This window comes from Medicago sativa, chromosome 1, assembly GCF_051527215.1.
Source record: "Medicago sativa cultivar Bolivia chromosome 1, Bolivia_mono, whole genome shotgun sequence".
Lineage (NCBI taxonomy): Eukaryota > Viridiplantae > Streptophyta > Magnoliopsida > Fabales > Fabaceae > Medicago > Medicago sativa.
Window position 1 is genome coordinate 81,962,954 of NC_140749.1, and position 15,461 is coordinate 81,978,414.

The window sequence follows — 15,461 nt, forward strand, 5'->3', positions numbered from 1 at the left end:
CGTTGTGTATAAAGAAAAATGGTGTTGATGGGCCACTAAAAGTGATTAACTGAATTCTCCGACGTAGATTAATCATCGACAAAACTAATAGATAATTTGCAACAACAAATAACATGATTATAAGAAAAAGAGTCTTTATTAGAAGGTTGTATTCAGTTGTTGTAAAAGGTACTTTCAGGGTGTATATAATATGGTTATTTTGGTATGTTACACTCAGATACATGTATATAGTAAGCTTTCTACACAAGCTTCCGGCTTGCGATCACTACTCTTCTTGTAATAAATAAATATAAGAGATTAGTTTTACAAGAAATAAAGATAGAGTTTTTTTTTTTTTTTGATAAATAAAAATATGAGTTATGTATTAGATTTGCAGCTAATTTTTGCATTAAATTAATGAACCCAATCTGAATAAGACAACAAACCATTGAAAAGTACAACATAGTTGGTAATCTAACATATCTAATCTAGGCTTAATGTGACGCATATAAATACAAATTAACTTCTATATCCTATGTGTATTTATATATCTAATTTAGCATTTTTCTTTATATATATACCCACTTCACCACACAAATCCCAAAATGGCCTTTTTGATCCAAGTATAATATACTTCTCCTGTCTACTCTTGAGTAGTCTTTTTATAATATAATAATAATATAAGAAAAGAGTTGCATTGTTCTCAAAGAAACCTGCATCAGAGATATACTACTATTACTTTAGCAAAGGATAATATATGAAAATGTGCATTCTTTCTCAATAATCAAGTCATGTAGCTGGAACTTTGTTAACAGAAGCAGGTGGTCTAGTAACTGCTCCAACTGTCTAATTTGTTTCATATATTGTTGTGTATAGACTCTGAATTTTAGCCAAATTAAGGGTAAGGTAAGTTTCTTATAACACAACAAGGCTTACACGAGGTCAAAAATGTTCATATAGTATTTAACATATTAAAATGTCACACATTCTGACAAAAATGTTAAACTTCTGTCCCCGTGAGCTTAACTCAGTTGGTAAGGACAATGCATAATATATGCAAGGTCCAGGGTTCGAACCCTGGGCACGACCAAAAAAAATGTTAAACTTTTCTCAAAATTGGTTTTATTAGGCCTCACTTACTCTTAGGCTGACATAGACTAGAATACTGATGAAGCCTTAATTACGACATTACATTAATATATGGATTTGATATTATATTATTCGATGGTATGATTCTGAAAGCAACTTATGACAATTAGAAGATGAACTATAGTGGAGCTCTTGTGCTAGAATGCTAAATCAAACAAGAACCACATAAACAAACAAACAGGATAAATTTAACTAAGGTGGTAAGCATATGAAAACAGTATAACTAATGCAAATGATGATCATAAACAGTTTGATGTGGACAGGTTGCATAGGTTCCAGGTGTAAACAAATGCAATGGTGCTAAATGGGACAGCGCACCAAACAGACAATTATATAGTGAAATTAACCTCCATTGAGGAATTAGCTAAAGAATAATGAATTTGTTTTTAATGGCAAATGTGTTATATGGACTTGAATCTTATCTCAAAAACTAATTCAAAGTGTGAGTGAGTCCAATTTTATATTCAACAGCAAGGAAATCTGAGCAATGTGGCACCCACTTCACGCTGATGTGGGTCCGTGTTCAATCTCACATTAGAGTATTTAACTTAACTCAGTTTATACATCTAAAAGTTATATCAAAGGATGAGGGTGTCTAAACACATTTATACATCCAACAACCTGGTAATCTGGACAATGTGGAACGCCAAACAAACTACAAATTAAACAACTTCAATATCGGGGCTAACTCATCACTTACAAAACTGACTTGTAAGTGATGAGTGCCTCCCACTTATTAACACATTAAAAGACCATATCTCATCCAAAATAGAACTCTTTAACAAAATGAGTTATATAAGTACCAAAAGAAACCAAACACAAGATAATAATTAATTGAGTGGTATCAGAGCCGTGATTCAGCTAGATGGAGGAGAGCTAGTGGATCGTTGTTAATTTTTTTTACTTGTGTGTAGTTAGGAGGCGTGTTCAATCTGTTTGTGTTAACGGCGGTGCAAATATAGGACGTGAAAAATTCCCACTAACCTCTAGTTGCTCCCGGCGCTCCCCCGACTTCCCAAACAAAATGTGACATAATGCATGTTCAGATACATTAATTAACTATATGTATATATACTATATAGCCTATAGAATGTAATGCAAGTAATTAAAACTAAATTAATAATGCATATTAGTAGTTAAGTTGGTTAAAAATAAAGACAGCATGCATATACAGTAGCAGTGTTTATATATGTTAAAAAACTTAGGGTAGAATATAGAGGTGTAACTAAGAGGGGGGGTGGCGTGAAAGCTCGGTGTCACGCCGTCCAAACAAAATACAAACACCTTTCCATCTATCTATCTGCCACCCCATGCGCAATCATCCATCAACAACTTAAATATATATTTATATATCTATATATTATTCTTCCTGCTTCTTTTCTGTACAACATTCTCATGCTTTTGCTAATACATATATATATAGCTCTATATCCTCTCTTTAAACAAACATTCACCACCTTATTACTCTCTTAACACATCTCTCTTCCCCTCTCTCTCTCTCACACACACACACACTCTTCTATCCTCTTCCAGTACTTGTAGCATCCTCGATCAAGAAGAATATGACATCAAATCAAATTACTGTGAGTATTCATTCGTATATTTGTACATGTACATTCCATATATAGTATATATATCCTTAGTGTTGTGTAACTATTATTTACTTTTATTAACAATCTCCCTTCTTCTCAGATGAGTCTGTTAAAGGAAGTCTTAGTCTTATCTTATACATCACTTGAAACCATTTGATAAATAAATCATTTTGGTTGGTTTTCTCAAGTGAACTGATCAAGCTTTTGATTTGCTATTTTTATCCATGTCTATTAGTTTTTTGGTTTGAAATGTTATATGAGCTCATATATAGTTTCTTTTCTTTCACATTTCTTAGTTTTCTAAATAAAAATGGAGTCTGATGGAAATGTTTTGGTTTTTATCATTTGGTATATCATGATCTCCTCAACAGTAAAAAAAATACAGTGAAATGACATTCAATATTTGAAAATCTTCAAATCATCAATGAAAATCTTCAATCAGTATTATGGATGGATTAAAGAAATTAATATATAAGAAGCATGAGTAGTGTAGTGATAATTTATGTCCTTTGAAAATTAGTGTGAAAACAACCTTATGCTTATGAGTGAGTGGAACTTTATCTAGCATGCCATGCTATGCTATGCTATGTGTTGTGTGATCAACGATTGTTTTCCACAGGAAGGTCTTTCTCCACCACCAACTTAAGTGTTGAGAGAGTGCACTGCACTCAAAGATATATATTGTAATTGTGACAGCAAAGTCAATCTTTTCGGCCAACTTTTCTGTTCAATTTACTTTTTTCATCAAATTCATTTTATGCAACTAAACCCATAAAAACACAACTTTTCTTAGGGTTAATTAAAAAATATTAGACCTATATATCTTGTTTGTTAGTTGTTTACTTGTTCTATATATTATTAATGGTGGGATCCACACATGGTCTGCCAATTTTGGAATTGCACATGCTGCACAATTGTTGGGTCCAAAATTAAAGTTGCATCATCATCATCATTATTATGGCTATATATCTTAGCCCTAGCTAGCTAGTGTAATTTTTTAGAGAGAAATTCTTAGGTGCTTCAGGACCAAAAAATTTTCTTTGGTCACAACCAAAAAAAGAAGAGAGAGAAGAGAGAGAAAATGTAAAGTATTTGTTTATTTGTGAAGAGAGAGAAGGCAAAAACTCTATGTGTGACCAAACCAAATTTCTTGGTCCTGGTTAGTTTCTATTTTTTAGAACTATGAGGTTGTACAAACTAAACTATCATGACAAATAAATAGCTTGAGATATTTATCTTCTAATGCTGCCTTAATTACCATTAGGCCTTGGCCAAAAAAGAAATATGTAAATTAGAAAACCAAAACATATATGGTAAAATTGATCCTGCATAAATAATGAATCATTTTGTTTTGTTTTTTTCAGGAGAGATCATCATCAATGGATATGGAATCATGTGTGCCTCCAGGGTTTAGATTTCATCCAACAGAAGAAGAACTTGTAGGGTATTACCTCAACAGGAAGATTAACTCACTCAAAATTGATCTAGATGTTATTGTTGAGGTTGATCTCTACAAAATTGAACCATGGGACATTCAAGGTACATTTAATATATATCTTGTACACACATAGTGATATAGTTCATAATCAAAATTTGACTTTGGAAATTTTATATCCTTATCAACATTATGGAGCATGATGTCATGTCATTATATAGCATAGTTAGTTAATTACTAATGATGTGTTTGTTGAAAAAAATGCAGATAGATGCAAGCTAGGATATGAGCAACAGAATGAGTGGTACTTTTTCAGCCACAAAGATAAGAAATATCCTACAGGAACAAGAACTAATAGAGCCACTGCTGCTGGATTTTGGAAAGCTACTGGAAGGGATAAAGCTGTGACTTCCAAAAACAGAATAATAGGAATGAGGAAGACACTTGTCTTTTACAAGGGACGTGCCCCAAATGGAAGGAAAACTGATTGGATCATGCATGAATATAGACATCAAACTTCTGAACATGGTCCTCCACAGGCAAGTTATTTTAGCATTCAAATCTTCTTTCATACTTCTACTATTTAACTTTTGTTTCAAGATAATAATAATGAGTGTTTTAGACATTCAAGATATGATTTACCTTTCTATTCTAATTTTATTTTTAGATATTTATTGTTCTTTGCATTCAATGAGAAATTGTAAAACAGTTAATAATACAAGTTAAGAATATTAGCAAAAAATTTCAAACATGTTAGTATTAAAATAAATAGTGTTGTCAAAACTACACACTTCCTCCATTTTCAAACATGCACAAGTACTTGTGAAAAGAAAAATAATAGAAACAAAAGATTTTTTCATCTTATTTCTATAAGATATATAATATAGCTTATGAAAATACTTTATAACTTATATAAAAATCGTTTAACTTTATTTTATCTTTTGTTATAGGAAATAACTTATACACGAGTACTTACACTAAGTTTTAATTAATTTGTTTATCCAAACAAACCTCAATTATATTATCATCTCAAGCTGCTTCTCTTTCATCCTTTGACTGTAAATAGTAAATAATTTGAAATTATTAATTACTGCAGGAAGAAGGATGGGTTGTGTGCAGGGCATTTAAAAAGCCAAGTCCAAGTCATAGGCCAGGTTATGAACCATGGTATAGTAATCAACAACAACCACAGTATTTCAGATCAGATGATCAAAGCTATGCAACTACAAGACCTTTATCAATTACAGATATTTTGCATGAAAATCGTTTACTCCTTCAAAATCCTGCAGCTGAAGGTACAAGTTTTAGTCACCCCTTTAGCAATGATCAGCAGTTTCTATCAAACCAAAATACTCTTGTTATGGACAATAAACAACTCATTGAACTACCACAGTTAGATAGTCCAACAACAAGTTTTGCAATCAAAGAAAATACTCATCACAATGGACTCACAATAGAAGAATATTGCAGTGAAGAAAGGAGCATTAATAATAATAACAATGGACAAGTAATTGATTGGAAAAGCTTGGACAATTTGTTCAGTTCAAATCAATTTACAGATACAGCTAATTACTTTTCAAATCAAAATAGCATGCCATTGATGATACCTCATAGTCAACATGAGCTACCATCTCATCAAAATCAAGCTAATCATATCTTAGGATGCTTTCCTGATTCATAACTTGAGTGTGACAATATATATATATTCATATATTATAGCCAATAAGTAAAAGTCTCTTTATAAGTAAGATGATATGGATTCATTATATCTTAGTTTTCCATTTCATCTTATTAAAAAGCTAATTTAGAATTTTCTGATATTATATACATTTTTTAAGTGATAATGGAGATTCACTTGAAGAGTGACCTAGCTCCATAATTTTCTTTCCTTCTTTTTGATTACCAATTATAAGTTTAACTTTGTACTGTGTCCTTCGCTATGTAACTCGTAAATGTACATTCTCTTTTTTTGCATGCATAGTGTGGCTTTATTTTGCTTTAAGCTATTTTACATCATTATCTTAATTCTGAGGGTTGTCAATGCATATTTACACTTTATGTATCAAAATCATTTTTTCCTTTGTCATTACAAGACAGGAGAGATTGTATCTAATTTGTAATACCTTTTACATCTCTAATGGAAGAGGCTACCAGTATATTATTCATTAACTATTACATTATTAATTATCTCTTATTATGCTATGATCATTTGACAACAACCATCAACTCGACATAGTTACAGTTCTAAATTTTTTGTGTAAAATATAAATTTTACAAGTTTAACCATTTGTTCATCTTATATTACTATGTTGATAACCATACTATAATTTATTTTTTCATAATTTGAACATTTCTGTTCATGTCATTTAATAGTACATATTTATTTATGTTTTAAACATCATATTATTCATTAAAATAAAGTAATTTGATTAAGTATATCAAATAATTTTAGGTTTTATAAAAGAACACCGATATTTAGACACCCATAATTTCTCAACACTTATTCAATAAATTATTTTATTTCTATCTTTCTCTTGCTATCACATGACTCTCACAGATCATTTCTACCTCATCACTTTATCTATTTCTTTCTCTCTCAACTTGTTAAACTAGTGTATGAGTGTACACAAATCGTTTTCCATTATTAAGTTTTGTATATTTGATCTATAATTAGTAAGAAATTTTAATTGAAGGGTTGAATTTATAAATTTTGTATTCTACACAAAGTCATCAGAGGTGTAGTTATGCCAATTAGTTTGTTATTTGGTATCAAGTATCAACATTCTGTGACTCTTTATAATATGAACATGTTCATGTATATATCAACCCAATTGGAAGTAGGCTCCGATGAAGACTAAGAGAGGCCATTGTCTCTTCTATGAGTGGTGTATTGATCCTATAGATTCTATATTTCTTAGCAAATATTTTTAGCATTTTTCATTTGAAATGTTTGTCATTTTGGCAAAATTCTCGATCGAAGATGAGGTTGAGGACCACATCCTTCAGCGCACCACGCCCAAAATCGATTGGTGACTTGTTGTGGAGAAAGAAAACAAAGAGAAATTGACTTTGAGCATGGTCAACCAGACATACAATCACCAATATTTTGAAAATAAAATCGAAATTGTCTTTTATAATTTGTGATACATGTGAACTGTGGAGTGTGAATTACAATCTGGATGCTAAATTACAAAGTAAAAGTGGAGCGGAGTCCAATTATTAGGAGCCCAATGGACTGGGGACGTAAGGCATCAATGAACAGTTTAAACTTTGAATTTGAAGGTATTAGAACGCTTGTGACAAGAAAAAATATTTGTCATATTTAAGGAAAAGTAATGATATTTGAACATTTATTTTACATCTTAAATAAGACTCATATTTTCATCATCTAAAAACTAAATAGTTCAGTTTATTTTGCGTGTGTAGATGATATTAGACTTTTTTTTTTTTGGGTCTTCTCTTTGGGTAAATAGGTCAAACCTTTCTTATAGACTTATAATTCAGTTTATTTTGTGCATAGATGATGTTAGACTTTTTTTAAAATTGTTATGGTAAATACTTTTTTATTAAGAAAATCCTATTTAATTAAGAGGGCTATGCTATATGACAACTAGTTATAAAAAAATTATGATAATATTTTTATTGTTCTTATTATGGAATTTTGTGTAGTGTATAATTAAGACAACCTACCTACTTACCTTTCTTAATGTTTATGAGGTGCTCATATATAAATGGAAAATGCTACTTCTCAAGAAAAATAACTTCAAGAATTTTTCAAGACACAGTTGGCAAATTTTAATTGGATGATTTATTTGTCCACTTCCTATTTTTCAGCCACACCTCCTTGAATTGTGGCAAATAGTGCATTGTGATTGGCTATTTTTTATTCTTGAAGAATTCTTGATGTTATTTTTCTAGAGATATAGCATTGCTCTATATAAATTTCACAAAGAACCTTTACAAGCAAGACATGCAACTTCAATAATTATAATATTCTATCATGGAAAATATTTAGCATACATTCTACAGGGGTGTATACATCTTAAAATGAAGAGAAAAAAAAGAGTTATGTGATAGATATGATAGGCTGATGACATGATTAGAACTGTCAAAAATGGGTCGGGCTGATGCCCATCAACCCATATTTTGAGTCAGATCGGGACTAAAAAAGCTAGCCTAAAATGCACTCGAGCCGGGCTAGCCCATTGAGATTTAGACCGGTCCACTATCAATATTTCCATTTAATTTTTGTTAAAAAAACACTATAATTTTTAAAAAAATTATCAACTAATATAAAATTTATTAATAATTTTTTTTAAATAAGTAAACTTAATAAAAATGGATGAACTTAGCTTAAAGTTTTAAAATATTATTCAATTGAAGGAATAAATCTAGAGTTTAATTAATATTCAATGTTAATGTAAAAATTATTTACACTGCTATCTATGTCCTTCCAATCACATTTTAGCAAAAAGATAGTTGTGAATAACTAATATATCAAAAATACATAACAAAGAGTGAATAAATTAACAAAAAACTAAAACGGGCCGGGAAGGCCCATGGCCCACACGGATAGGGCCAGGCTCTGAAATATGTGGCCCAATTACAAATGGGTTGGGTTGGCCCATTTATGTAGTCGGGCCTCTCGTGTTGGACCAGACATCCCATTTGACACCGCTAGATATGATTGGAGGAGAGCGATAGAGATAAAATGAAGTGTTGAATGAATGTAATGAAAAATTGGGTGTTGAAATTTTAGGTTCCTTTTATCGTATATTATGTTTGAGGCATTGAAGATGCTTCATCCTCAGCTTCTTAAAAGAAGAAAAAAAAACATGTTATATAGTTTCTGTCAACCATACATGCATTATGGATAGTCTAAACTTTGAAAGTGTACTTAAAAGTATACAATTTGTATAAAATGAAAACATAGATTCTATAAATTTACTTTGGAATGAGAGATTCTAGAAGAGACAAGAGCTTGGTTTTTGGATGAAACAGTTATTAGTCAGATTTTACTTACCCTAAACTGAACCTTGATCAATGGAGTCATTTTCTTCTCCGAACTAGAGTGTTAAGACAAACAAAAATAAAAGATTTTAGTGAGAAACAAATAACCCATCATGAAGTGTGCTCGGAAAAATACAGTGCGACACCTAGCCATTTCAAGATCGCGCACCAAAATTTTCAAGACATTACACAATCAAAGAAAATGATTTAAAGTTTCTTTAACACCACCTAAAATGGTTTGAACTTGTATATTAACTTGATAAATTATATAAGTGTTTGTAGATGTAATTTTCCACTCTGTACTAGCTGGCACATAAAATGATATTTAAGTGTTATATATGTGCTTCATTCTTGAATGAAATATTGGATTAGCATATAGGTAAATATCACTTATATTGTTACATAATAGAACTGGAGCAAGAGTTCTCCCAATCAACATCACTCAATGCTGCAAGCTTTAAATGCTGAGGCTTTATTAGTTGCAAACCATATGATATGATTGAGAGTATCTTTGAGGCCAGAGTCCTTTTTAGTTGCTACAGTGGCAATTGGTTGATGCATGAATTGGGATAATATATTGACGGAGAATGATAGACATGGTCTTGTGAGAATGGCATGGCATATTGTAATGCTCCTAAAATGCTCCTGAATTGCTTAACATTTGTTGCAGCTGAACCATGATACAACTTAAGTGGCGTCGAGGAGCATAGATGTGTGTTGGCGTGTTTTGCGGCTGCCGGTGAAAATGTTTCTTTGAAATCAATTCGAGGAATTTAGGTAAAAACTTTTATGGTATAAGGAGAAACAATTTCACCTTTAATCATACTCCTCTTACTGTTAAAAATAAGGTACGAATGAGGACAAGGGGATTCAAAACCATGCTGAAGAAATTTTGAATGACTAAAATTACGCTTTCATGGCTCAAATGTCACAACTCTTTGGTCTCCTCCCACAGTTGATTAGGTGAAAATCAATTGTGATTGCACTATGACTTATTCTTCTGGCATGGGTTGAGGCAAGTGATTATTTAGAGTGATGCTTTTATGGCTATCAACATGATCAATAGTAATGTACCTATTAGCATATTGTTTGTTAGATCATTGACATTGGATGTGGTGACTCAGGTGGATATATGTTGTCGTGAAGCTAATCAAGTTGTTGAAAATGTGATTCTGATTGCCTTATGGATGATTTACTTAGGTTTGATTTCCCTCAAGTCTTAGTTCGTTTTGAGCTTTTATCTCCATTATTTCACAAAAAGAAAACTAGAGTTTAGTATTTATGCGTTAGATCTACTTTTTTTGAGAATAAACACTTATTTATTCTTTAGCCTTTTTTTATTAATATCCTTGACCTAATCTTTTATTAAAAAAAAAATATTTTACCCAAGGATTTTACCTTTGAGATATCTAAAAGTCAAACTACTGTGGTCAAACTTTTTTTACAAACTATGGTTAGATTTTTTAAAAAATAAAATAAAGTAGTAAGTTAAAATTAACACCATAAGGAATTCAACACTTTAAAGAGGAACATACTCCAAAAACTCAAGCTAATGCTATCAAACTAGCTCAAATCAATTTTAAATGGTCAAACTTAATTATGTTATTTTGCTTAAAGACATCTTTTATTTTTTTTAGAATAAAGAAAAAGTCATCTTTGTCCAAAAGATTAAAAAAGAAAAAAGACATATAGTCAAAAGAATAGTTGAAATAAAGAAAGAAAACATAATTGTATTTAGCCTACATAATAAGGATAATAATTTTTTATTATATAAAAAGATAGTAATAATTTATCTATTTCTATGGAAATCAAATTATCAAAATACTGTTATGGAAGTTTACCAAAATAAAATTGCTGTTATAGAAGAAAGTATCCCATAAATATTCTGCATCAATATTCTTTTGTACGTTCGTTTTTCATAGCTCAAAAGATCCTTTCACACTTTATCTCTTACAAATCACATTGCACCTTAAATTTCACACAAATTTTAGATTCATTCACAACAATTTCTTCTATCACCAAAATCAAAATCAGAAAAAGAAAAAAAAAAAATCTCAGCTCAGCTCAGTTCATGGGATCGCGGTGATTTATTCAGATCGGATCCACCGTGCCGACGATGGCGGCGCCGAGGAGCTTCACGGCGGTTAAAGACGAAGAAACCGGTGGTATGGAACAGCTGGAAGACGATTCCCCCAGTTCCAAGAAACCTAAATCGGAAAAATTCCCACTCAATTCATGGGAATTCGCCGTCGCCGTCGCTGTTTTCTTCCTCTTCTCCACCGCTCTCTTCTGCATTTACCTCACCATGCCTGCAACAACCTCCGCTAACCTCAAATTGCCTCGTACCCTCTCCGATCTCCGCACTCTCAAGTACTTTTTCCCCTTCGCCCCTTTTGAAATTTTCATATAAAAAATTCAATCTTTTTAGTTTTTTGTTTTATGGGTATTACAATTCAGTGTTTTTGTTGAATTTTGTTGTTGAATTTTTTTGGTGGGTTTGTGCAGGGATCAATTTTCGACGTATGCGAATGAGAATCCAGTGCAGTTTATTATTGGGTATTGTTCAACGTATATTTTTATGCAGACATTTATGATTCCTGGAACAATTTTCATGTCATTGTTAGCTGGGGCACTTTTTGGAGTTGTTAGAGGAATAATGTTGGTTGTTTTCAATGCTACTGCTGGAGCTTCTTCGTGTTTCTTTTTGTCTAAGTTAATTGGGAGACCTATTGTTACTTGGTTGTGGCCTGAAAGGTTGAGGTTTTTCCAATCTGAGGTTTGTGCCTTCTTTTTGTGGCCTGCACTGACACTACATATTAAAGGTGTATCAAATGTTTGACATGTGTCCCAATGCCAATTTATGTGGGATAATCCATACAAAGCTTTGCTCTAACTTTAAATGGGACACTGGGATTGGTCCCCCGGATTAGTTTTTGTTTGACATGTGTCATTGTCCGATGTGACACTGACCCATGTGATTATATTCAATCACATCTAGGTGTCGGTTTTGTGTCTAGGGTCCGTGTATGTGGGAGTGTTTCTCAACTTTTTGATGTTTTTCTTGAAATTATGGCATTAACTCTTTTGAGTGCTAACATGTTTTAATTTTCCTTTTTATTTTTGGATTGATTCAGATAGCAAAGCGTAGGGATAAGCTGTTGAATTACATGCTTTTTCTGAGGATAACCCCGACATTGCCAAATCTTTTCATCAATTTGGCATCTCCAATTGTTGATGTACCATTTCATATATTCTTTTTCGCAACATTGATTGGCCTTATTCCAGCCTCTTATATTACTGTCAGAGTAAGCTTTTCTGCCTATCTTACCGTTATTTTACAATATTCTCACTCTACCATTTTCTAGAACTTGACATTTGTTAGTCTGAGTGTTTGTTTGTATGCTTTTATCATTCTGTGTTTTCACCTCATTTTAATCTCTATCTTATTGCATGCCTTAATTATGTTATATGGTCCTTAGTTATTATCGCTTATTTGCTTATACATTTGGAACTTTTTTAGATGTGTCTCAGTGTTTAAAGAGAAACAATAAAGAGAAGAGGGATGAAAGGCCTTTATGAACATTTATTGAATGATCGTCAACTTAAGTTGAGCAACATTGATCCGAAGTGACTAAGGAATTAAGATTGTTAACACACCTCGGTTGGCCTGGTGGTGTTGGCTTGGGTCCTTGGAGTGTGTTCCTCCTTAAGGTCTCAGGTTCGATTCTCCCCGGTGCCAATTTGAGTGGGCTAGTTTAGCTTCTTCAAACAAAAGGAATTAAGATAGTTTACCTCCTAATGTCAGGATTTCTGAGTTCATTCTGTTATTGGATTACGTTTTTTTAAAGGAGGCAGTTCAATGTTATTTATATTAAAGTAAATTTTGTTCAAGTATGTATGATTTTTAGATGATGTGTTTATTTACTTATGACCAAGTAGAAGTCAACTAAATTAAGCAATAACCGTGAATATCATAGAGATTATGAGTTCTCAAGGAGAACATGGGGTTGTCCTTGGCATCAAACAATTTTCACAAGAATATTGCAGTGTTGATCTTGAACAATATTAGGGATTTGAATGACTATGCTGGTAAAGTTTAAACTGAAAAGACACAGGTCAAGTTGTAGGAATATATATTAGAGGAGGCATTGTTCTCGGGATCATGAAGAGAAGTACCAAGTTGGTTAAGGATTTCTCTAGTATCTATTGCAGAGTTTAGTACTTTGAGAGAACAGCATCTAAGCTTCTTTTTTTTGGGCATCTGCTTAAAATGTCCTTCATGTTGTTCTTTGCTTTAAGTGATTTGGGCAACTGAAGTGACAAGAATGGTTCCATTGTTTACTGCTCATATATTTTGTTTCTCCAATCATTTTTTGCTGGATTTTTTATTATAATATATTAGTATGCTGTTCGCATTTATCCCTTGTATGTGTTTTGATTTAGTATGGTTTCATTGCTGGTGCCATACTAGTATTGTTTACACTAAAGGTCCACCTTACGCTCTTATCTTTTCTTTACTGAGTATATTCAAAAGATGGTGCCTTAGTGCATACTGTTTCGAGATGGTCTAGTCTTATTTGGAAAGTCGAGAAAGAAAAAAAAAAAAAAAAGGAAACTAAGAGATATGGATTGGAGACAAACCTTGGAAGCATGCAACTTCCGCACAAGGTGAAGTAAAATACATTATGTGATGGGGAGATAGGGGTATATGTCAACCATAACATCCAATTAGGGTGATAGAAAAGTACCATTAAGGATAAAAGAACAGCTTACCTTCATGATTATATAAGACTTGCAACATTGAATAAAACTCAATACTTGGCAATATAAAGCCATCAAGAAAGTAAGTTCAATGCAATAGAGCTAATATATTACATTATTACAGTGGGTTCGTGGACGTACAAGATAAAATGGTATTAGAACGAAATCATTGGCATGAACCCCATTGTAGAAAAACAATGGTAGAGGGTCTTTGATGATTTAGACATGTGTGGATAAGACCCATAAAACCGGTGATGTGGGTAAAGTTTTATGGAGGATTGTTCAAAGGTGAGGGGTAGAAGGAGACACGGAAAATTTTAGTCCAGAATATTAATAGAGAGCTAGATTTTAATGGTCTATCATAAGTTATGCTACATGACAATATAGTATGGCATCGTTCGATCTATGTGTTGTTGTAGCTCATATGACTTGGTGTGGAAGCATTTGGTTGGTGGTTTTATTATGGATTTTATTCATAATCGATTTTTCTTTTTTATAATTCCAAACCCTTGGATGAATAGGCTAAATACCTTCTATTGTGGTTTGTCAAACTTTTGTGGTAGCTATATTTTCTTTTTACCGTACTCTTAAATGCTTCTATTGTTGTTTAACCAGGCTGGGCTTGCTCTTGGGGATCTAAAGTCAGTGAAGGATCTATATGATTTCAAGACATTATCAGTGCTTTTCCTTATTGGTTTTGTTTCTATACTTCCGACAGTTTTGAAGAGGAAACGAGTATATGAATGAAGTTATGCTGGCACACCTGAGCTTGCTTAATCCATTGGTAAAGCCACGTTACAGTGGATCAAAGGGGATAATAGTTAACATGATAAAGGAAGAATTGTTATCAAATGAAACAGTAGCCTCATTTTATTTCTATGGTGGAGCCTCTCCTTTTGCTCTTCCTTTTTGATTGCGTGGAGAGAGTTAGGGTAGACTTAGCTAGAGATGATCAATATACTCAGCCATGGCTCGCGAGGCTTCGCTGGATCACTTAAATTACACCTAATCTAGCTTTGATTGTATCAGGAACGATGTGGTGAATGTTTATTGATGTGGTGAATGTTTGTTGATGTTGTTGGCGTATCTGCATTCCACCACATAGAAACATACATTATTTACCTTGTACTATTGCTTGTTTATCAATTACAAGATATAATAGAGAATTCCAATTATTAGTATTACTCTTTGTAGTTACATCAAATTATGACATGGTCCAACTTTATACGCTAGTAAAGTGCATGCATACAACTCAAATCCGTGATTTGTATGCAGCTGTGAGTACTAGGACTGTTCAAAAAGACCGAATCGAACTGAACAATTTTTTAACTGCACAAGAGAAGTAAAATGTAAACTAAACTGCTATTTCAAAAACAGTTTGTTAACCAAACTGTGTACTTCAATCCCAAACCTAACTTTATGAACCAAACTGTGGGTAATATAAATTGTTACACTTCGATTCAAGCTTTGCTCCAGTCTTCGATAATCCTCAACCCGGCCTCTTCTTGCTACATTTTGTTTCAAAGTCTTGTTTT

General features: G+C 32.4%; 2 protein-coding genes across 3 annotated transcripts; both read left to right on the forward strand.

Moving 5' to 3' along the window:
- Positions 1–2,346: 2,346 nt before the first annotated feature.
- On the forward strand, positions 2,347–6,129 carry VND7 (vascular related NAC-domain protein 7). 2 transcript variants are annotated; one of them, XM_085741310.1, is made up of 4 exons: positions 2,347–2,711; positions 4,085–4,259; positions 4,423–4,698; positions 5,256–6,129. In XM_085741310.1, the coding sequence occupies exons 1-4, from the start codon at positions 2,691–2,693 to the stop codon at positions 5,834–5,836; spliced, it is 1,053 nt and encodes a 350-aa protein (XP_085597436.1). In that variant the 5' UTR covers positions 2,347–2,690; the 3' UTR covers positions 5,837–6,129. The 2 variants fall into 2 exon arrangements, with proteins under 2 accessions (XP_085597436.1, XP_085597437.1); XM_085741311.1 differs by lacking the exon at positions 2,347–2,711 and adding an exon at positions 3,901–4,006.
- A 4,941-nt stretch (positions 6,130–11,070) lies between these two features.
- Positions 11,071–15,107, forward strand: LOC146958125 (putative membrane protein At4g09580). Its single transcript, XM_085741312.1, has 4 exons — positions 11,071–11,535; positions 11,671–11,941; positions 12,300–12,470; positions 14,542–15,107. Exons 1-4 carry the CDS (start codon positions 11,282–11,284, stop codon positions 14,671–14,673), a joined length of 828 nt encoding a protein of 275 aa, XP_085597438.1. The 5' UTR covers positions 11,071–11,281; the 3' UTR covers positions 14,674–15,107.
- The last annotated feature ends 354 nt before the right edge of the window (positions 15,108–15,461 follow it).